At 44.1% G+C, this 21,073-nt stretch overlaps 3 protein-coding genes across 7 annotated transcripts; all 3 read left to right on the top strand.

Moving 5' to 3' along the window:
• Positions 1 to 153: 153 nt before the first annotated feature.
• On the top strand, positions 154 to 5,823 carry twf2b (twinfilin actin-binding protein 2b). 2 transcript variants are annotated; one of them, XM_076995587.1, is made up of 10 exons: positions 154 to 226; positions 2,182 to 2,259; positions 2,578 to 2,756; positions 2,865 to 2,960; positions 3,487 to 3,591; positions 3,895 to 3,936; positions 4,186 to 4,311; positions 4,718 to 4,868; positions 5,116 to 5,237; positions 5,409 to 5,823. In XM_076995587.1, exons 1-10 carry the CDS (start codon positions 220 to 222, stop codon positions 5,574 to 5,576), a joined length of 1,074 nt encoding a protein of 357 aa, XP_076851702.1. In that variant the 5' UTR covers positions 154 to 219; the 3' UTR covers positions 5,577 to 5,823. The 2 variants fall into 2 exon arrangements, with proteins under 2 accessions (XP_076851702.1, XP_076851693.1); XM_076995578.1 differs by lacking the exon at positions 154 to 226 and adding an exon at positions 503 to 1,094.
• A 345-nt stretch (positions 5,824 to 6,168) lies between these two features.
• LOC143503299 (cytokine-inducible SH2-containing protein-like) lies at positions 6,169 to 10,558 on the top strand. The gene is made up of 3 exons (XM_076995657.1): positions 6,169 to 6,640; positions 7,966 to 8,150; positions 8,849 to 10,558. The coding sequence occupies exons 1-3, from the start codon at positions 6,621 to 6,623 to the stop codon at positions 9,328 to 9,330; spliced, it is 687 nt and encodes a 228-aa protein (XP_076851772.1). The 5' UTR covers positions 6,169 to 6,620; the 3' UTR covers positions 9,331 to 10,558.
• A 921-nt stretch (positions 10,559 to 11,479) lies between these two features.
• On the top strand, positions 11,480 to 20,987 carry phtf1 (putative homeodomain transcription factor 1). 4 transcript variants are annotated; one of them, XM_076995685.1, is made up of 17 exons: positions 11,480 to 11,614; positions 12,757 to 12,873; positions 12,949 to 13,005; positions 13,087 to 13,156; positions 13,372 to 13,530; positions 13,850 to 14,048; positions 14,337 to 14,448; positions 14,718 to 14,885; positions 15,040 to 15,285; positions 15,569 to 15,697; positions 16,590 to 16,859; positions 17,261 to 17,392; positions 17,487 to 17,573; positions 17,747 to 17,902; positions 19,085 to 19,180; positions 19,462 to 19,587; positions 19,727 to 20,987. In XM_076995685.1, the coding sequence occupies exons 2-17, from the start codon at positions 12,844 to 12,846 to the stop codon at positions 19,745 to 19,747; spliced, it is 2,058 nt and encodes a 685-aa protein (XP_076851800.1). In that variant the 5' UTR covers positions 11,480 to 11,614; positions 12,757 to 12,843; the 3' UTR covers positions 19,748 to 20,987. The 4 variants fall into 4 exon arrangements, with proteins under 4 accessions (XP_076851800.1, XP_076851793.1, XP_076851784.1 ...); XM_076995678.1 differs by lacking the exon at positions 11,480 to 11,614 and adding an exon at positions 11,716 to 12,578; XM_076995669.1 differs by lacking the exon at positions 11,480 to 11,614 and adding an exon at positions 11,716 to 12,382.
• The last annotated feature ends 86 nt before the right edge of the window (positions 20,988 to 21,073 follow it).

Consider the following 21,073-nt stretch of genomic DNA (forward strand, 5'->3'; position numbering starts at 1 on the left):
CCAATAATTAATGTTCTGTTTAGTATTTTCAGTTCATCCTAGTATATTTTATACTGTTCAGCGATAGATTTAGAGCCTTACCGTTAGTTGTAGTTGTAATTGTAGTCTAGTGGTACGAAAACAAAACCACATATATTCATAGAGGTACAGAAAACGTAACACAGGTCTATGTGGAACAGCACGCGGTCACCAAATGATGTTCTCCACTTGGAAGCATAAATGCAAGGTAACTATTTAGAGCACACAGGTGTAATATTACCCAAAGAAAGAGTACTTTTTACGGCTTGTTGCAGACATAAAAGCCCTAATCATGGATAGACTGATTAATCATGAATAGATTGAGCGGATTCTATTTGTTTTGTTTATTTTTATACGCTTAATAAATATAATTAACATGATAAGCGCTTTTATTAACATACAGGGCACACTCTGAAAATGGTGATTACAGAAACAAAAACACTTCGAGTCTAAAAGTCTTTTAGACTCAAGGGTTCAACCACATGCGGAGTGTCGCATGTCAGCGACCACAGGCGGTTGGAATTTGAGCTGGAAGTAACCGCTGCGACCGGCGCGGATCAGGTCCCGATGTATACGAGTGATAATGTGTCATTACTGTATACACGAGAAGCGCTCGAAACCAATCTAAAGTCGCGAGAGCAAAAATGCTCAAGAGACGCATACAGTAGGTCATCAAACAATTTTAGCTCTATTCAATTGTGCGTAATTGCAGTACCACTGCGCAAAACAGTTGGTTTTCTGAAGGTCTTTTGAAGAGTGCGCGTTCACGTTTACATCTCCATGAATGGCCATTGAAACGTGGAGGATTCCGGATCAGCGCTGTCCTTGCGTATCCACTAACAGCCGCAATATTAGAATACACATCTTCCTCAGTTCCGCAGATTAAGTTTCAAACAGGATTCCCCCCAAGTAAGATAGTTTAGGTGCGTTGATGTCAGGGCTACGGAAGTGAGTTTAGACTAAACGGACGACTGCAGTGGTGACACCAGTGGTACTGAAGACAATAGACAGACAGTGGGGAATACTTTACACTGCACTGAAGGGAAGAGGGATGTCTCACCAGACAGGTATCCATGGTAAGTAAATTTAACTCTCGACTCTGCTCACGCTGTATTTATTTCAGTAAGTTAGTAACAAGGGCGATTGGTTTTTCTAACACACTGTAGATGTGGTATGAAATACATATACATTGGAAAACAACATACCAGTGAATCTTTTAATCCAAGCAGGGTCAGGACAAAAAATCTATTTGTATACAACAAGTATGCAGCTATTAACAATTCAGCTGTGCTTTGATGGAACATTAAATATAGGTTGATGAAAGAATTATAAACACAAATCTTTGCTATGTTAGATAGTGGTCAGTAAGGAGCAAATAATAAGCTTTCATAATATTTTCTCTTTAAGCCAGGAGTCAGAGGTGAGGGATATGGGGGGCATTAGGACTCTAGTAATACACACAAGAAAGATACTCTCACAGCAGTGATCAGAAAGAAAAGTTGCCTTATACATGAGCGTGGTTCTAAATGAAAAGAGTACATATATTTTATGTAAATGTGGAGACTGTAACAGGAGCTCGCGGGCGGAAGAGTGAGGTACTCCCAACACATCTCACCTGCACCTGCATGATTTATGAGCCCTGGCTAGGTGGTTACCATGGTGAAACTGGGGAGCTTGCTATCTTGGCCACAATAAACATTTGTAAATCTGACTTTTCTCAATTTTCACTTTTGCTATAAAGCCAAGGTAATGGTGAGGCGGAGTCCCCAAGGAACGCTGTTATTTGCCAAATTCAGACAGTAGCCAGGTAGGCCTAATAGTCCAGACAGTAGCCTGGTAGGCCTTATAACTTACACAGTAGCCTGGTAGACAGTAGTAAAAGACAGATAAGGGCTCTGTGACTCACTTTCTAGTGATTTATAAGGCTTATTGAGCTTGTTTTCATGTTCACACTGCATGGAATCTGAAATGCAGGATTCTTCTTGAATGAATCTGAATTAGAACTGTCATTGTCTGAATTCTGTATTTCTTTTCCTCAAGGAAGGGGGGGCACAGATCAACACTAATGTTTCACTAAACTGCAGCTGACCATTCGAGACTACAATGTGAATACACCAGGCAAAAATTCAACCCAGATCTTTTCTTCTCCTGTGTTAAATGAAGCAACTGCGGAGTTGAGGGAGTTCCTGGTAAATGCAAGGAGAGGAGATGTCAGAGCCATGAAGATCGTCATAAGAAGCGGTAAGGAGTTGGCAGACTTCAGTCAGTTATTCATTTTATTACTGTTTAATATTTAGTCAGTGACATTAGAAGGACTAGGAAGTGCACTTGCGTGCACACAAATGTTACCGATGTGCTAGCATGAATTTCTGCAGCATGTCAGGTGTGTGTGGAGAGCGATGGCTGAAGCATGTGGCCCATGCAGCGAGTGTTAAAGACTCCAGGGTGCCGTGCTATTTTGGGTCTGTCTGATAAGCAGAGTGTGGTGTTGTGTACTGTGGGCTTTGGGGTAGGCGTGCTGTGTGACATGAGTGGTGTGTGTATGTGTGTGTGTTTTAGAGCAGCTGGTGTTGGGGGCATACAGACACCTCTCTCAAAGCTGGGACCGGGACTACGACCCATGTGTCCTGCCTCTTCTGGACTCCCTGGAGCCCTGCTACATCCTGTTGCGTTTGGACACACACAACCAGCAGGGCTATGAGTGGCTCTTCATCTCATGGTCTCCAGATCAGTCTCCTGTATGTGGAAGACATGCAGACATGTGCATACACACACACACACACACACACACATGCTTCTGAGGCATACAGCATGTAGCCACTCATGTTTGTTGATACTCCCCACAGGTACGGATGAAGATGGTCTACGCAGCTACCCGTGCCACACTAAAGAAGGAGTTTGGTGGCAGTCACATCAAGGATGAGCTGTTTGGAACCACACAGGTAGCTACTCATGCAGGAGCTGCCACACTTAATACCAATACTGTAATTACTGTGTCATAATTATGATCACTACAGCAACAGAACACAAGAGTGAATGTATTACTGCAAAATAATATCGTGATTGTGATTCAGGCACAGGGAATGAGTCAAAACCAGAGACCATAAATCTTTACAGCCATGGTGCTATTCACAATAACACATTGTTGGAAGAAACCTCTGATATTCAAGTACTTTAATGCAACTGGATGGTAGTTTTGGAGTTCATGGAATATTAACGAAGGTGTTATTTTGCTATATTGTCCAAATATAATTGTACATAGTGTTTGTGGGATTTAGTCTGATACACATGATGGTGTAAGTCTGATACACATGGTGGTGTAAGAAGTCTGATACACATGGTGGTGTAAGTCTGATACACATGGTGGTGAAATTACTCCACATCACACTACTGTATATTCCATTTCAGTAGTTTTTTTTCCTCTCTGTGCTAGTGGATCTGAGTGCTGTGTCTTCCTCTTGCCCACAGGAGGATGTCTGTTTCCAGGGTTACCTTCGTCACCTGTCCTCATGCTCCAACCCTGCCCCCCTCACAGTAGCTGAGCAAGAGCTCAGTCAGATCAAAGCAACAGAGGTGAGCTAACCTCACCCCTGACCCTCATCTGTCCCTGTTCTCACACGGCCCTGACCTGTGCTGTAGCTGGAACATTAATACTGAGATATGAAGGTTTTGTTATTTGAAACACCATTAATGCAAGTTTATCACTTGAAAATGCACCTAACAGGACAAAGTTGTATGGGTAAGTTCCCAGTGATGTGATGTGATGTGGTTTAAAGTGTGTGTTTGCATTTGTGTGTGTGTGTGTGTGTGTGTGTGTGTGTGTGTGTGTGTGGTCCTGTGAACATTTGAATCTACTTGACCCTTCTTTGTCTTCAGGACGAGCGGAGACGAGTAGCTGCTCCGTCTGGGAGAGGAAAGGTAAACTTGCCCTGTACCGTCTCCTGTTCTATGGCTGCTGTCAGTCTGGAGAGAGCAAGATTACAAGAGAACTAGCCCTCCTCTCTCTAGCAATGCGTGGCATGCATCTGGAAACCATGTTAAGGAGCCCAGTGTTCCAGCTGCTGACTCTGATGAAGGTAACGATGCTTCTTTCTCCATCTATGCCTGTCTGTCTCTCTCTTTCTCGGGCTATGCCTGTCTGTCTGTCTCTCTTTCTCTGTGCACAAGGGGAAGACTGAGATCAGTGTGGAGAGTAAGCCACCGACTCTACAAGGGCTCGCATTCCCAGTGCAGGAGGAAGCCAAACAAGCCTTACAGCATTTCAAACAGAGACGCATCAACTACATCCAGCTAGTGAGTCACAGGTTCACCTCAGGCAAACACAGTCATGATTCAAAGATACTATGATACATATGCAGCACAGGCAAGCACAGTCATGATTCAAGGATACTGTGATACATATGCAGCACAGTCACAATTCAAAATGTTGTGATATATGCACCACAGACAAACACATGCACCACAGTCACACAAATACAGAACAAACATGTACCACAGTCAAACTGTAAGCAAAATATAACCAGGCACATAAAGACACACAAATGTTTGAAGCATGACAAATTGCCACACATTGCACACTTTAGCTTAAGAACGCATCAAATAAATAAACATCTTAAGCTGTTACACACACACACTTATGCAGGGTGGATCCCTCTTGTCACTGTGTGTATGTGGGCACCATGTATGTGTGTTTCCTTAGAAACTGGACACGGAGAGGGAGACGATCGAGCTGGTGCACACCAGCCCCACAGAGACCCGTGAGCTTCCTGCCAGGATCCCCGCGGACACTCCCCGCTACCACCTCTTCCTCTACAAACACTCCCATCAGGGCCAGAGCACGGAGGCTGTCGGTCAGTGCGAAGCCGTTTCCTCTACCTGCATTTAAATGTTCTACCTCTAGATGGCACAATGCACAGGTGTAGCTTATCAGCGACTGTCAGGCAGAAATTTGGAATATACTTTTAAATAGAGTTGTTTATACTTTATAAAGTCTTTTCTTTTATAGTAACTCATATATTTTCTAAACACCCCATCCTTCCTCCCTCCCCCCCCCCCCCTCTCTCTCTCTGTGCTTGTATGTGTTTATGCATGTCTCAGTATTCATCTACTCCATGCCCGGCTACAGCTGTAGCATTAAGGAAAGAATGCTTTACTCCAGCTGCAAGAACCGCCTGCTAGAAGAGGTGGAGAAGATCTACCGTATAGAGGTTACCAAAAAGGTAATGAGTAACCGGTTCTCCCAGCGCCCTCGCTACGTTTGCTACTTTACCACCTTAATTTGCTTACTTGACAATAGAGCCACGACTTGATTTTTGGTGTCTCCTCCTCCTCTCGCTTTCCATGCGTGCGTGCGTGCGTGTGTGTGTGTGCACGCGCACTTGTGTCTGTAGATGGAGATCGACAGCGGAGAGGGCTTGACGGAGGAGTACCTATATGAGGAAGTACACCCTAAGCCACAGGCTCTCAAACAAGTCTTCACGAAGCCAAAGGGTCCCGTGGGGAAACGAGGAAATAGACGAGTGATCAGAGGAGCTGGGGAGAACGGGGAAGAGAGCTAGAACGTGGCTGAATGTACTCCTCCCAGGGACTGCTGTCCGACCTCTTTCATTATCGCCTATCGTTCTAGTTTCGCCATCTTCTTCTTTTTTGTTCTCTGACACTCAAGGCCACAGTGATGTTCACCAAAACATTACCCTTATTTTACATGGTATAATTCGAATAAAATGTATTTCTGTACGTTCGTTGCGCGCCCTATCCACGTTACACTTTTGTTTTGTTGCTCAGAAATAAACCTTGTACAAGTAATCTATGACCAAGCTTTTTAATACTGACATTAAAACAATGTTGTGAAATAGAAAAAGGGCTGCGTGGTAGGTTGGAGAACGCAGGTCTAAAAAAATGTAGCGATGACGAACCAAAGTATACAATGCTTGTTGGGATCGTGGAGGGTGGAGCAGGCGCCGTGCGCCGTAGGTCATTTTGAGCGACTGTTTCAGCTTTCCTGGAAGGACCTGTACTAGGAAAGTCATCCGGTACGCATTACTGGCGGAACACAGCGGGCTGCTCCATCAGCGTCACGCGCCAGAAGGAAGAATCGTGCCTCGCTCAGCCAATAGAAACGCGGCGGAGGCCGGAGCGCAGTTCTGCGAAACGAGGTGCGCAGATGTAGCCTCGGCCGCGCTGATATACAAAACCGTTCTTGGAATTAAATTCCTAGAACGTCGATCACCTTGTAAAGACAAACGTTGAAAAGAAGCATTTCCAGGTGTCCTTCTTTCAGGAAGAAACTAAATAATTCTCAGTTTCTGGAGCCTACTGGACCGACTCTTTCCATTATCACTTAGAATACTTTCTCCCCCCACCCCCGCCCTCCCCACGTATCATTCTCCGACTGGCAACCTGCGATTCCACGACGTTTGAGACGTTGAGGTTGTTGAGATTTCATCGGGTGATCGGCTGCCGGTTTGTCGCCATTACAACTGTGGAGCAATGCCACGAGCTTTGCCACTCGGTTGGATTTATATTTATTTTAATATTACATCTTTGATGCGGGATTACAGCTAACATCGACAATTGAGCTTTGTACTGGAGGATAGTTCGTGATGCTCATGTGTGTGCAAAGGTAAAAAGTATTTAATGTTTAATATTCAATAATTTTTTCGTAGTTTCCTAGAAGCCCAACGCTAACAATGGAAGTTCCGCCGATTTGCAGTCTGGTCACGAACCGATTATAATAATGATCTAAGCGACGAACGATTAAGTTGTAGACTAAGCATGACACGTTTTATTATGTGCTCATATCGCAGCGTTTCACCTTTTCATAGCTTACATTCAGGACATTATGTACCAGCCTAAATATTTTCGTTGTGGACAAAGAGAACAATCGAAGAATTCAGGAGGGGAACGATTACTCTTAAAATAATTTAATAATAGTAGTACAGAAACAGAATATCAATAAATTCGTTACATTATTCATTTTGAGCGTATAACAAGCACCCAAAACCTCTTTTGATGCAAAATAAATTATATATTATGTTCGATTCTGTTCTATTTTATTCTGCCCCGTCCGCGAAGATTACTTTGTGTAAATTTTGTTTATACTTCGTTGAAATGACCTGTGTACAGTATCGAAAACGTAAGAATTTTCCCGATTCATTTCAATACCATCCCTCTACACTTTAAGTTTAATCTTACAGTAGGCACAGAGGTGTGTTCTGATTTAGATTACAGTTTTTTTACATTAGATCCCTTGATATAAATTCGGGGTTTTGTTCTGTTTTCCACCGCAGTCCCTAATCGCATTTCAGAACCTTTTTCACTGAGAACGATCGTATTAAAGTCTTAAGTCTTATAAAATGTAACATAAGTCTTAAAACAACCTTGACCCAATAGCTTTGTTGTGTTCATATAAGTACAGATAATGTTCACTATCTTTGGAAGACTTCCATGATAATTGCTGCATAGTTTGAACAACTATAGATAGTTCCCTTTAAATAACTCTTATAATAATTATAAGCTTCAGAATCTAATTCTCAAATTTCTCGCTGGCTAAACAATGTTCTAAGGTTATTTTAAAGCAGAGGAACTCAAATTCGCAAACAGGCGACACGGTAAAATCATATACTGCAACGTATGTGGAAGCAGCTCTGTAACTTTGCCGTTTGTTTACTTTCATAGATGTAGTTACAGAAAACCACACCAGAGGAAACAACTATGTTCAGTTAACAGAACAATGAACCGTAAAGTGAAGATCTAGATTAGATATATAAAAACAGTGGTCTCAATATCTCAAATGTAGCATCTGTATACATCTAGCTGTTCTAAACAATATTTTTTGTTTCTTATGGAGATTCTTTCATTATCCCATTATTTCATTATTTCATTATCAACAAACCCTGTTTGTTCTAGTAGTGTTTTATCTATAAAATCGTCTTTCTGCCTTACAAGGGCTCCATTGCCAGAGCCACCTTCAGCGAAGGTCACCGGGGGTATGAGAGTCCCGAATAATGAGGAGAGGTCACAAGGGCAGTGTGAGCAGCTGATCCCAGGACGGCCGGGCTCTCCACAGCCATGGGACCCAACAGCAGATCTGCAATGCATCACCACTACGTTCAAACACCTGCATGCGTCAGGTATAGCACACCTGCACTGCACTAACGCTCCACGGCCAGTTTCCTTCCTTTCACACATCTGCTACGACACTTGATGGTAATTCAAAGTCATAGAATGGCAGACAGGCTTGTCTTCCCTTCTATATTAAAGGTTTGTGTATTTCTAAAAAATATTTAAGGCCCACCCTGGTCTTAGTTCTGTATGGTTGCCGAACCCTGCCTATAATCCTGCCTATAACCCTGCCTATAATCCTGTATCCCATGAGATAATTATTACGATAATTTCAACTGACCTTTTCATGTGGTTCTCAAGCTTTCTGTTAGTCAAATTACAGAAATTTGACTTGTTGGACAATAAACAAGTCATACCATTACTTTATTACCAACCTTGTCTGATTTATTATGATTCAAATTCTGTACATTTGTCTAAATGTCAAAATATCGGATACTTGTAGATTACACTCACGAGAGTGGAATTTTAAAATATATGATGATGCCGTGTTTTTCCACGAAGTACATGTTCAAAGGCATCTGCTCTTAGTTACAAGTAGCAAGGATAAAAACAGTGCCCAACAGCATGGTCCGGTTAAACCTGTTGGCACGCATCACCCTTTCAGGGCTCACTGCACATTTCTGCATTGGGTTGCCAGACAATGGCCTGTCTGTTCCTGGACTTTCTTGCATTGCTTCAGTGTAAAGTGATCGCCTTCAATTCACAGGCTGGTACTGGGGGTGCATTTCTGCCAGCGAGGCGCGGGACTGTCTGCTGGGCACAGCCGAGGGCACCTTCCTGGTACGAGACAGCAGCAACCCCCACTACATGCTCACCCTATCGGTGAAGACGGCACGCGGCCCCACCAACGTGCGAATTGAGTACAGCAATGGCCACTTCCGCCTGGACTCCAGCTCCCCGGACCAGCCGCGGCTGCTCTCCTTCCCTACCGTGCCCGGCCTGGTGCAGCACTACATGGGCAGCGGCGGGAGGAAGAAGAGGGGCGACCCGGAAGAAGACGCTTCGGTGGCGCCGAAGGACAGTGCGGTCCTGCTGAGACTCCGCCGGCCCCTCCACAGGCCTAAGGCCTTCCCTTCCCTGCAGCACCTCGTGCGGCTGACCATCAACAGATGCACAGCCTGCCCAGAGCTTCTGCCCCTGCCTCGCCTGCTGGTGCTATACTTACAGGACTATCCTTTCCATGTGTAGGTAGGAGCCCTGCATCGTTGGAAGGACAGCCTCAAACTCACCATTGGTCCAGAGCACTAAGTGGTCTGCCAGTGTGTTGTATCTCCTGAGAGAGACCACTGGACATTAAGCTGGAGTTTAAGACTAGTTTTGTCATGGTGAGCATACACAGACAGTTTATGGGTGCTGCTAAAGCCTTCCGTGATGTGTCTTAATATGTGTTGTGAGAATTACTGTTAAGGTTAAAGTTCACTGCAAACATTTGGGGCTCAGTGGTCACTTCCTACTGATCTAAGATTATAAACTGATCATCTGAGTATAGCAGAGTGCTTCAATAATTGCAGAATTACAGAAGATTGTTCTTATTAGAATTTCAGGGAAAAAAGCACACCCATGAATATAACTTTTTTAAACTTTGGTGTAATTGTATCTGACATATTTATTGACCTAGCACTATACTACACGCCTTGACTCTTTACTGTGTGACTATAAGATGTTCGCCACACTAAATGCTTGATATAGCTAACTGTTCCAGAAAGTGCTTTGTACACTGGGATCACACTGAATTTTACAGCAGGCATTCTAACAGAACTCACAAAGGACCAGAGAAAGTTCTGGAAATCTGAGAGCAAAACTGTATAAGCAACCAGAGTGACAGAAAACGGTAAGACTGAGAGCTCAAGGACTGAAGATCAGCTGACCCTGTTTTTGTTCAGTCTGTGTATGTAGCACAGGCTGCAGACACCTATGAAGAACTGCTTCCAGCTCCTAGTCTCTAAATGAACAATATTTGTTCAAAAGAAGTTCATATGTTCTTTGTAAAAATTTTTTTTTATTTTTAGTAAAATTAGATTTCCATGAGATTGTTGTTGTGTGGCTTTCTGCTTCTGGAGCTGACTTAATTTTTTAGATAGTTTCACTTCTTAAACTTCATGTGACATTCATGTGCCCAAATGTGTCCTGTATCACCATGTTTACAAGTGGACAGTGTGAGCACTATATACCTCTCCTTGAAAGTAGGTCAACTCAAAATGTCCGGAAATGTAGCTGGAATCAGTTACTGATGTCTTCATCGTGTATCTTTTAAAACACTGTTCTGTGCAAGTAATGCAAAAACATTTCCATGTAAATTTAGCTGAAGGTTTTATCATCTGGTGAGAGCGCTACTCTACCAGAGATCTGGATGGTTTAGATGTCAAATCCACTTGTCACCTCTTGTTTTTAAACAATAAAGACCATTAAAGCTGTAGCTCTTTTGAGATCAGAAATATTACATTACTTGATTTTATTCATGCCTGTCATACTGAGTTAGAAAGAAGAGTATTTATTTTCTGTGTTTAATTTTACACAATGTAAATGTTCCAAAAATTGTTATGACTATAAACGTATACAGTATACACATGCATTACCACTGCCTTACAGTAACTGAGCAGGGTTGCAGACACTGAGCAGAGGATCAGAGGATGTTTGCAGGAGACATAATACCCGTTATACCAATAATACCCGAGCTGGATTCCATGAAGTTCCCCTGAATAAGTCTCTAAGCAGGATTACAGCCAGATACTATTAATATCCTAGTATAAACTATACTCTATCTGTCCTATAAACAGCTAGAGATGCATCCACTCTCACACACTTTTACAATACACACACAGAAACCTTTTCTCTTTTTTTGCATACTTTTGTTACTTTGTAGCCTGGAAACTGTGGCTATATGCACACACACATACAAATCACAAGTTAGCTCACTCATACTCATTCAGTTTAACAAGGAAAGGTGTGAGTGTGTTCTTCAGTGCTTAGTAGGTTGAAGACTGGGTGTCATAGAGACCTTGGAGAATAGCCCATAACCACTTCCCTCTTGTTTATTAGGTGCCTGGGATTCTCTGTAAAGATAATTTATGTAAAGTTTGACAAATGTGTCACATAAATAAACTGAAGTCAATGAAAACATTTAACAATGGAGGATTTAAACCTTGTAGGCTTATCCCAGGAATTTATTCTGAATCGGACCCTTCTTTATGAATGGGGGTATTGTTACAGATGCTCACATAGCTCACATGAATGGTCCAGGTTCTTGTAAAGATTTAAATAACTAACAAATGTCTCATATGTTTAACATCAGGGGGATTATTTCGAAAATCGTGCTACAGCGCACTCTGCTGTTTAAATCGTTTTTCACAATCACAAAGTATTTAACACCTTTAAACAACGCAAAATGTTTTATGTATCTTCAAACTTCCTTTAAAAGCTCCTTTGCGGTTAATATAGAGGTATAAAGGAATGCGGAATGGCTGTTAGACAGGTAACTCAAATCTCTGCTTTTGCTTTAAAAATTAAATGTAAAGAAAATGTCGCTATGTCTCGCCAAGAGAAACTTCATAGCTGATTTGCTTCTACGATCGCAAGCTTCACTTTCTAGGAAAAAGGAACTGGCTGTGTATCTAGCTATGTAGCGAGTGATGTGCACTTTTCAGTGGGTGTTATCAGGGTCGATTGTGAATGTTTATCTTCCTCAATGTAGCAAAGTTTATGATTTATAAGCGCTTGCTTAGTATATTGCGTTAAATGACATTTCGTTGCTTTACCGCCGTGAGATTTGATAGTAGTAACCTACTAGCTACATAGCTAGCCATCATAGTCCTCAAGTCAATCTCGTGCAACTATTCGATGTTTCTTGTTCCGTTTAACCCGTCCTGTCAGGTTCGCTACATTTCGAATAGTCGATTATTAGTCGAAAAGGCTGCAAGTTCAAACTCTTAACCAGAGTGTTAAATAAATATACCGCGAATCCGTATGCCTTCGTTATTAAGATTATATTCCGGTTAGACAGCTAGCTAACCTGCTTATTTTTGTCAGACGTTTACAATGGAGGTAACTGTCTAGCTAGCGAGCTAACTAGCTTGCTGTTATTTACCAACCAGCTAGCTAGTTAGCGTGGTCCCGTCATGCAAGGGTTAGTCCTTAAACTTAAGATGGGTAAGTGGAAACTGGAATCTGAGATTTTACAATCTGTAAACAGAGGCTAAAGATCCAGGTCTGTTTATCTTCCTTTACGCCATTCCTGCTCCAGGTGCGTTTGAACTAAACTAGCGTTTTTTGTTTGTTTGTCAACACTGCAGTATTTGCATCGGATAACGAGTCTTAGACCGAGAACAGTTGGTTTTTCTTTCTGTCTTTATTTTATTGCTGAACACGGATCCTTACATCATTTACCGTATGCTGTGTTGACGCCATGTTCCAGCAGATGTTTATCATGTGTCTAAAATGTATGTTAAAGATTTAATGAGGTGATGGGTCATATTTTCTGCATTCCAGTGTGCACGGAGAACCTACATTGTTTATGCACTATTGACCCGCGTTACTGCCCATCGCTATAGATTCCAAGTAAATGGGTCTTTGTTCTTACTACTCGCAAAATTCGTTATTTTTCTGTCTTTTGTTTAGGGAGTGGCTGTTGCTAATATTAGCTACCATATATGATGAGTCGGATGACCTGACTGGAGAGTTTCAGTTCCTACACATTTTTCCAAAATGTCAAGAATAGCGTGGTACCAGGAGAAGGTAAGACCTCCTGTCTGTGTGTGATTTGGGGTGCAGAGTGCTGAATTCTGCTCTGATATTTTTGTCATGTCATAGATTGGTGCCTATGACCAGCAAATATGGGAGAAATCTCTGGAACAAGCTGAACTAAAGGTAGGAAGAAGTTCAAACCAAAATGGTGTATGTTATTTCGAGTGTTCATCAGAACTGACCAGCAATTATGGCTGTGTCCAGGGTATTAGGAATAAGCCAAAGAAAACTGGCCACATCAAGCGTGACCTCATTGACGTTGATCTGGTGAGAGGTGAGTTTCCATTTGAGGAGGTTTGTTTGTATAAACTGACCATCCATGATGATCTAACCAGTTTTACTTTCTTCTGGTTCTCCTGTATTGTTATGGGTAGGACAAAAATGTGAACAACACGTGAAGCCTGAGATTGTTTGAGGAGGATCTAAATAGACTAGACAAAGGTGACTCTGTTTCTGTGGAACCGCTTTTCACAATGTCTTCTCTTTCAGGCTCAACGTTCAGTAAAGCCAAGCCAGAGAGCCCGTGGACTGCTCTGACCCGGAAGGGCTTGGTCCGTGTGCTCCTCTACCCTATCTTCTTTAAGTGGTGGATCCAGGTCACATCCAGATGCATCGCCACCTGCATCCTGGTGCTGTACTTCCTGCAAGGTAAATGACCGAACACAACACTTTTTAGGTCCTTTAGGTCTTGTTAGAAAATGACCTGGCTCCTTTCAGAAATGACTTCTTTCTGCCAGCCTTTATGTTTATTAATCATACATGACTGGGGAGCACAAAAAGCAGATACGTATTAAAAACATGGTAGGCATAGTTGTCATTGGTGTTGTACAGACAGGAGTGGGTTAACACTGCAATAATGATCCTCTCCTCCATCTCTGTTGTAGAGGGATTACGTTGCCTTTAACAGTGACTCATTTGAACTCTGAACATTGAAAAAATGTTGTCTTTCCTGTTTCTGCCCCCCCAGTGGCAGCTGTTGTGTTGTATGTGGAGGTTCCTGCAGCTACTCCCAGTGAGGTGCTGGGCCCCATGTGCCTGATGCTGTTACTGGGGACCGTGCACTGCCAGATCGTGTCCACCGAGTCCTGTCGGGCTTTCGACGGCAGTCCGGCCGGCTTCCAGGCCGTGGGTCACAGCTGTCCCACCAGCCCTGCGCGCAGAAAACGGTTAGATTGCCGTCCGTGCAGGACCTCTTCATCCTCCCAGCAGATGTCCACTATGGCAGTGTAGATTAAAACAGTCTAACTGTGCTAAAGCCTGAAAGAGTCTGCTTTCCTGGGTTGGACTTAATTGGTTGCTTGTCAGAATTTAGTTTGTGTGTGCACATTTGGGTGCGTATGTGGTTTCTTACCTCAGACAAGTCCTCCACTAAGATCACTCTATTAGGTGCAGTTACGTATGCTGTTGTGTCAGCTTGCTGCTGAAAGACTCGTAACTTCACCATCATCCTGTAGACAGAGGAAATCTAGAGGAGTGAAGAGAGCAGATCATGCAGATGGGGAGACAGAACACAACGCATGGCACCTGAAGGAGAACCAGCACTTCTACAGATCCCAGAAGAACCGGGTACTAAAGTCATCTTGTACTGTGATGTGGCAATAATTAAGGCGTAATAAGGCATAAATAGGCAACTGTACATTTTACAATATCAATTGAAATATGGACAATATAAACAAAGAGTAACTTCGGCAGTATATAAATGGATAATATGAAAGCAATATATAAGAAAACAAAGAATCCATTTGTATATGAGGATAAATTTTAGCCTTGGTGAATCATCAATGAATTGTCTAGCTCTTGTGTAATTACTGGACTCTTGGTCTTCTTTGGGCCAGAGCTCCCTGAGCAGGTCTGTGGAAGGACTCTCTGAGGACCTCTCCAGTGAGGAAGAGGAAGCAGGGCAGCCCAGAGAGAGACTCGTCCGATCTCCTCAGGCTCCCACGCTGAGGAAGAGGCGTCGCAGCCCTGCCACGCGCCCCTCCGCCCCCACCTCACGGCACCAGGTGGGCATCAGCACAGCTACGTTTAGAGGAGAAACAAGTCAGGTTGGGCCAGTGAAGACGGTGCCCATGTTTGTGTGAGTTTATATGGGGTTTATATGTCAGTATAGGCAGAAACTGCGTGCCGCTACGTTGCTTTTTATACGGCTTACGACAGGAAGAAGATTATGATGTGGCAGCAGTCACCGCAGCAACGGCATCACAGGTGGAGCAGTTGCAGCCTTCGGAGAGTTCCCGGCCCGCCTCGGATTCTGATGACATGCTGTGGGAGGAGTTCCTGCAAGGTCCTGACTCCGCCTCCTCGGCAAGCAGCGATAGCGAGGAGGAGGGACTTCATCATCATAACCACACGCTCCCTCCGCCCTCTGTTCTTAGTAGTGATGAAGAAGAGGCCTTCCCACAGGTTAGAGCAGTACGCTAGCTTATAATTTGTTCTGCTTGTTAACTGACTATCATGAGTTCAAAATGGGTGTTTTAGAGGCAGGGAAAACTGTGCAGGGTTACTTCTCAACCAAGATTAATAAGCATCAATCTAACTAGTAGGTAAGCACTATTAAGGACACTGTAAACCCAATGTCTTTAAATGCTCACCCTGTTAATGTCATGATTGATCAAAAGCATTGCTGCTTGGCACAGCGGTCATGGCAAGACGAGTCTGATACTCCACATTTCTGTGACCTCCCCAGCACCAGCTCTCATGGCTACAGGCCTGCCACCCTTCCAAAGACAGAGTCAGCGCCATCATCTGGGAGCAAGGCGAGTGTAAAAAGGCCGACATGTCTGTGCTGGAGATCAGCGGCATCATCCTCACACGGGTACGCCCCACCTCCCACCTCCCACCTCCCACCTTCCACCTCCCACCTTCCACCTCCCACCTTCCACCTCCCACCTTCCACCTCCCACCTTCCACCTCCCACCTCCCACCTTCCACCTTCCACCTCCCACCTCTCACCTCCCACCTTCCACCTTCCACCTCCCACCTTCCACCTCCCACCTCCCACCTTCCACCTTCCACCTCCCACCTCTCACCTCCCACCTTCCACCTTCCACCTTCCACCTCCCACCTCCCACCTCCCACCTCCCACCTTCCACCTTCCACCTCCCACCTCCCACCTCCCACCTTCCACCTCCCACCTCCCACCTCCCACCTCCCACCTCCCACCTTCCACCTCCCACCTCCCACCTTCCACCTCCCACCTCCCACCTTCCACCTCCCACCTTCCACCTCCCACCTTCCACCTCCCACCTTCCACCTTCCACCTTCCACCTCCCACCTTCCACCTCCCACCTCCCACCTTCCACCTCCCACCTCCCACCTCCCACCTCCCACCTTCCACCTTCCACCTCCCACCTCCCACCTTCCACCTCCCATCTTCCACCTCCCACCTCCCACCTCCCACCTCCCACCTCTCACCTCTCACCTCCCACCTCCCACCTTCCACCTCCCACCTCCCACCTTCCACCTCCCACCTCCCACCTCCCACCTTCCACCTCCCACCTCCCACCTCCCACCTCCCACCTCCCACCTTCCACCTCTCACCTCCCACCTCTCACCTCCCACCTCCCACCTCCCACCTCTCACCTCCCACCTCCCACCTCCCACCTTCCACCTTCCACCTCCCACCACCACCGCCTCCGCAGGTCCCCCCCTCTTTACTTAGACGTGTTGCCGTAGCTCCTGAATGCCGCCGTGCTGTCTGTGTGCAGGTGAAGGTGGTGGAACAGGGCATGGGCTACCTGGCTCTGGGGGGACTGGTCACCGCCACGCTGACCCTCCTCCCGTTCTGCTTCCGGCTGAGCCAGCAGCTGGATGCTACACGCCTCGCCTCCGTCAGCCTGAGAGAACTGGTGGTCATGGCCGCTGGGACGCCAAGCCCTTTTTCCTGCATATTCTTCATCATCACAGTTGTGGAGAGAGTCTTCCTCACCAGCCTGTTCTTTTTCATGTTGTGTGTTGCTGAGAGGACTTACAAACAGGTGAGGGCACTGTTTTGAAGTGTGAACAGAAGGGATGTACAGTGCAGTGTTTAGAGTAGTGTAATCCATTTACAATAACTTTCCCTGTTCTCCTGATTCAATTTATGGGGAAGTTCAAAATGAAACTTGATAATACATGTTCATTGGCACAATTTATATCATTTACAAAATTAATTTCTGCAAGGTAGCTTGTAGTTTATTTCAGAGGATTATGAAAGTTCTGGCATCACCACTATTATAATAAAGCGAGGTTGTGGAATGGGAGGGATTGACAGTTGTGTTGCAGCCACAGAGAAGAAGTGTCCCTCTCAACCAAAGGCAGTCATGTCAACACGCAGGACTGGAAATGTGTCGAGTCCAGAGCAGGTGCACATTCGATCTCTTTGTGATGTCCTCCACAGCGACTCCTCTTTGCGAAGCTCTTCAGTCATATCACGTCAGCGCGCAAAGCCAAGAAATCCGAGATCCCTCACTTCAGACTGAAGAAAGTGCAGAATATCAAAATGTGGCTCTCACTCAGGTCTTTCCTCAAGGTCCGTCTCTAAAACTAAAGTTCCTCCTAAACACAGTCCTCCGGGTGACTGGCTTCTCGAACACGTCCTGAAATGCCAGTTTCTCTGTCCGCAGAGACGAGGGCCCCAGCGCTCGGTGGATGTGATCGTCTCCTCCATCTTCCTCCTGGCTCTGTCCATCGCCTTCACCATCTGTGCTCAGGTCAGCCAGTGTTCAACCCAAAGCGTTTGCCACCAAATGCTCTCCATGTTTAATAACAGCAGTCAGTTGCATCCATTGTCAGCAGATTGGAGAAGAACATTTTTGGGTTAGCATAGCTGGACAGAACCTTCACCAGTGGCAGCGTGTGCAGTTTCTGTGTTCTGTGCTTGCAGCTGCTCCAGTGTCACGACACGTTCCTGGACTGGGAGACCAACTGGGAGCTGCTGGTGTGGGGCGTGGCTCTGTTCGGCTTCCTGCTGCGTCTCGCCACGCTCGGCACAGAGACCAACCACAAGTACAGCAATGCCTCTGTGCTGCTCACTGAGCAGGTAAGCACACACGAACCTTCAGAACTGGACGTTGACAAAATAGTCGCCCTCTCTCTTGCTCTCACGCTCTCTCTCTCTCTCTCTCTCTCTCTCTCTCACACACACACACACAGACACACAGCAATACATCTGCATTTGTCATGTATTGCAAGCAGTGTTGCAAATAACGCCGTTAAAAATAACGGCGTTAGGTAACGGCGTCATTTTGTTAGTAACGGGATAATATAATTAATTACTTTTCCTGTCGTTACAACGCCGTTGACGTTACTGGTCATTAAAAGCGGTGCGTTACTATATATTGATATACTAACAGTAATGCGAGCGGACCGCTGCCCAGACTAGTGAGGAGTAACAGATCTCGATAGATCACGGTTCTCGGTGTAACACCTGTTAACTTAACAAGTCAGTAAGCGATTGTCTAAGGCAGCGTTATGATAGCCAATCAGAGCCAGTGTTTTTACACACGTGCCGAAGCACGCGACAAAAACGGAGAAGAGACAGAAATGGCGAGTCAAGAGCAAGCCGAAGAAAAATTAGCATTTTCAAGGTGGCGATATAAACATGATTTAAGAAAATACTTGAAGTTCCTGAATGTCTACCAGACTGGGTATTTGAATTATTTAATTAAGAATAGAGGTTGTATTGTTAAGTTTACTTCTGTTGTGAACAAACAGTTGTCTCAGATTGAGAGAATTTAATTTGATTTCATAGATGTAAATGCACTTTATATAGTGTAACTGTTTACTATTTTTATTTTTATTTTATTTATTTATTTTTTTACAAAGATTTGGGATATTAAAGGATTTTATCCTGCACTGGTCTGTGGATGTGCAATAAATATCAAAAGTTAAACACCTTTCTGATCTACTCATTTCAAATGACTGTAAAAAACTACTTTTAAAAAAATTATTCATTGGCATATAACTTTTTTTAACTGTAACGCAAATAGTTACTTTCTCTGGTAACGAGTTACTTTTATTATAGAGTAATTCAGTTACTAACTCAGTTACTTTTTTGAACAAGTAGTGAGTAACTATAACTAATTACTTTTTTAAAGTAACGTTCCCAACACTGATTGCAAGTACAGTCATTTGATACAACTAAACCATGTAATTCAGATTATGTCAAATGTCAGTTTCCAAGTCAGTTGTGACTTGTGTTTGTTGTTGCTTTGTTTTACAGATAAACCTGTATCTTAAGATGGAGAAGAAACCAGGCAAGAAAGATGAGCTGAGTATTGTCAACAATGTGCTAAAACTGGCCACGAAATTGCTTAAAGTAAGCATCATACCACCTGCTGTCATCTGTAACCTTTCCACCTTCAATTAGCATGGAGATCTTTTAGCTTAATTTGCATTTTAATATATTTATTTTGTTTGAGTTAATGTAAAATAATTTTTTTTTTCCTTCAAAGGTGGTCATTCCAGCTAATAAAATGTCCACAGATACTGACTGGATATTTGGTCACTTTCTGTGGCTTCCTTGTTAATCTCTCTATTTTCCGTGTGGTATTGTCCTTGTTAAACTCCCTCTTTCTGTGTGGAATCCCTGTCCTTTAGGAATTGGACACCCCATTTCGTTTGCTGGGGCTGACGGTGAACCCCCTGATTTACAACATCACTCGTGTGGTCATCCTATCTGCCGTCTCTGCTGTGGTCAGTGATCTACTGGGCTTCAATATCAGGGTGAGTGGAAGAACATTCACGCACCAATACCAGCACTGTCTGTGGATCTGCCTTCCACCTTCTGAACTTCTCTTCACCTTCTCTGATATGGGCTGGGAAGCACAGAAGTCCTCACATGATGCCTTTTGCTCTTTTGTAGCTCTGGAAGATCAAACCGTGACGGGTGGCCACAGTTCCAGCGGTTCCTGTGAATGGGGCAGAGCGCTGGAGTTCTGCCCTGCTGGAGGACTGCCCACTCATGCCTTCATACTGCTGTGCAAATCTACTGACCAGATCTATGCATTGCTGGGCCTTTGTCACCTGTGCTACATAGCCAGGTGAATTGAATCTCCAAACCATGTGGGGACTTTCACATATAGAGTCAATTGCCCTGGTGAGGTTGCCTATAGTATTTACAAAATGTAAGATTTTTTTTTTTATCCCTAGTACATTTAAACAAATGCACACTAAATAAGGTTTTTAAATACAGCATGGCTGATCAGATGCAACTTTTAAAAAACATTAGTTGTAAGTAATGGGGGAAAACTTCTCTATGACTTAATGCATATTCAGCTCTGAAACTCTAGACCAGGTATCACCAAATGGCGGACCGCGGTCCGGATCCGGACCCGAACGCCGTCCTGTCCGGACCCAATCACATTCCTGATTAACTGGATACGGACCCAAATGCCAAAAAAAATTTAACGGGAGACTATATTTTAAACCGGAGAATTTATTTTCAGACGAGTGTTACGTTCACCACCCATTTGAGTGTTAGTTTCGCCCCCCGCTCAACAACTTTCGTTCGCCACCGCGGACCCGGACCTAAGGTCTGAGCTATCTGCCAAAAATGGACCGCGGAAAGATTTAATTGATTACCCCTGCTCTAGACCAATGGCTGCCACCAGGATTCTCACATGCCAGGGTCGTAGCTTATTCTTCAGCATGTCTGACGTTCCAGGAAGCAACAACATATATGTGAAAGTTTCCCCGCCAGAATTGATTCTGGAATTTTCAGTGACAATTTTTGTTAGAAATGAGCTTTGTTGAGGACTCTGTGTCTGGCTGATTCCAGATGTGATGTGATACAAAGTTCTTTGTGCACTTGCCAATGTTGCTACAAATGCAAAATCTTCTGCTTAATCATACATTCCAGTGTGTCCTAAATTCCCAGAATCCTTTGCACTTTGGGAATGCCACTTAATGAGACAGCCTCAGCTTCCAGCATAACCACTAAGTGCCTTGTAAATATAAAGTATAAATTTTGACAATCTTAAAGTAAGCTATTTATGGGATATGGACAATCAGAAAGAAACTTAAGAAAGATGTGTTTGTGTATTTTTAAAAAATGGTACTAGAGAAATGACGTGTCTGGTTGAAGGAGCACTTCATTCAGTTCTTATTAAACTTTTTCTAGTTGACACTTGTCTGTTTAAATTATGATTTCAAAAAATGAATATTTAACTATACATTGTTCTGTATTTACACTGCAGTCCTCAAACAGGAT

This window comes from Brachyhypopomus gauderio, chromosome 1 (genome assembly GCF_052324685.1).
Source record: "Brachyhypopomus gauderio isolate BG-103 chromosome 1, BGAUD_0.2, whole genome shotgun sequence".
In the NCBI taxonomy this organism is placed as follows: domain Eukaryota; kingdom Metazoa; phylum Chordata; class Actinopteri; order Gymnotiformes; family Hypopomidae; genus Brachyhypopomus; species Brachyhypopomus gauderio.

Coding starts and splice junctions, on each gene's coding strand:
- twf2b (XM_076995578.1), top strand. CDS start 1,070: ATGTCTCACCAGACAGGTATCCATG. Junction 1,095..2,181: donor TCACCAGACAGGTATCCATG/GTAAGTAAATTT, acceptor TGTTAAATGAAG/CAACTGCGGAGTTGAGGGAG. Junction 3,937..4,185: donor CTCCGTCTGGGAGAGGAAAG/GTAAACTTGCCC, acceptor TCTGTGCACAAG/GGGAAGACTGAGATCAGTGT.
- LOC143503299 (XM_076995657.1), top strand. CDS start 6,621: ATGCTCATGTGTGTGCAAAG. Junction 6,641..7,965: donor ATGCTCATGTGTGTGCAAAG/GTAAAAAGTATT, acceptor CTGCCTTACAAG/GGCTCCATTGCCAGAGCCAC. Junction 8,151..8,848: donor CAAACACCTGCATGCGTCAG/GTATAGCACACC, acceptor TTCAATTCACAG/GCTGGTACTGGGGGTGCATT.
- phtf1 (XM_076995685.1), top strand. CDS start 12,844: ATGTCAAGAATAGCGTGGTACCAGGAGAAG. Junction 13,531..13,849: donor GGTGCTGTACTTCCTGCAAG/GTAAATGACCGA, acceptor CTGCCCCCCCAG/TGGCAGCTGTTGTGTTGTAT. Junction 17,574..17,746: donor CCTTCACCATCTGTGCTCAG/GTCAGCCAGTGT, acceptor CTGTGCTTGCAG/CTGCTCCAGTGTCACGACAC.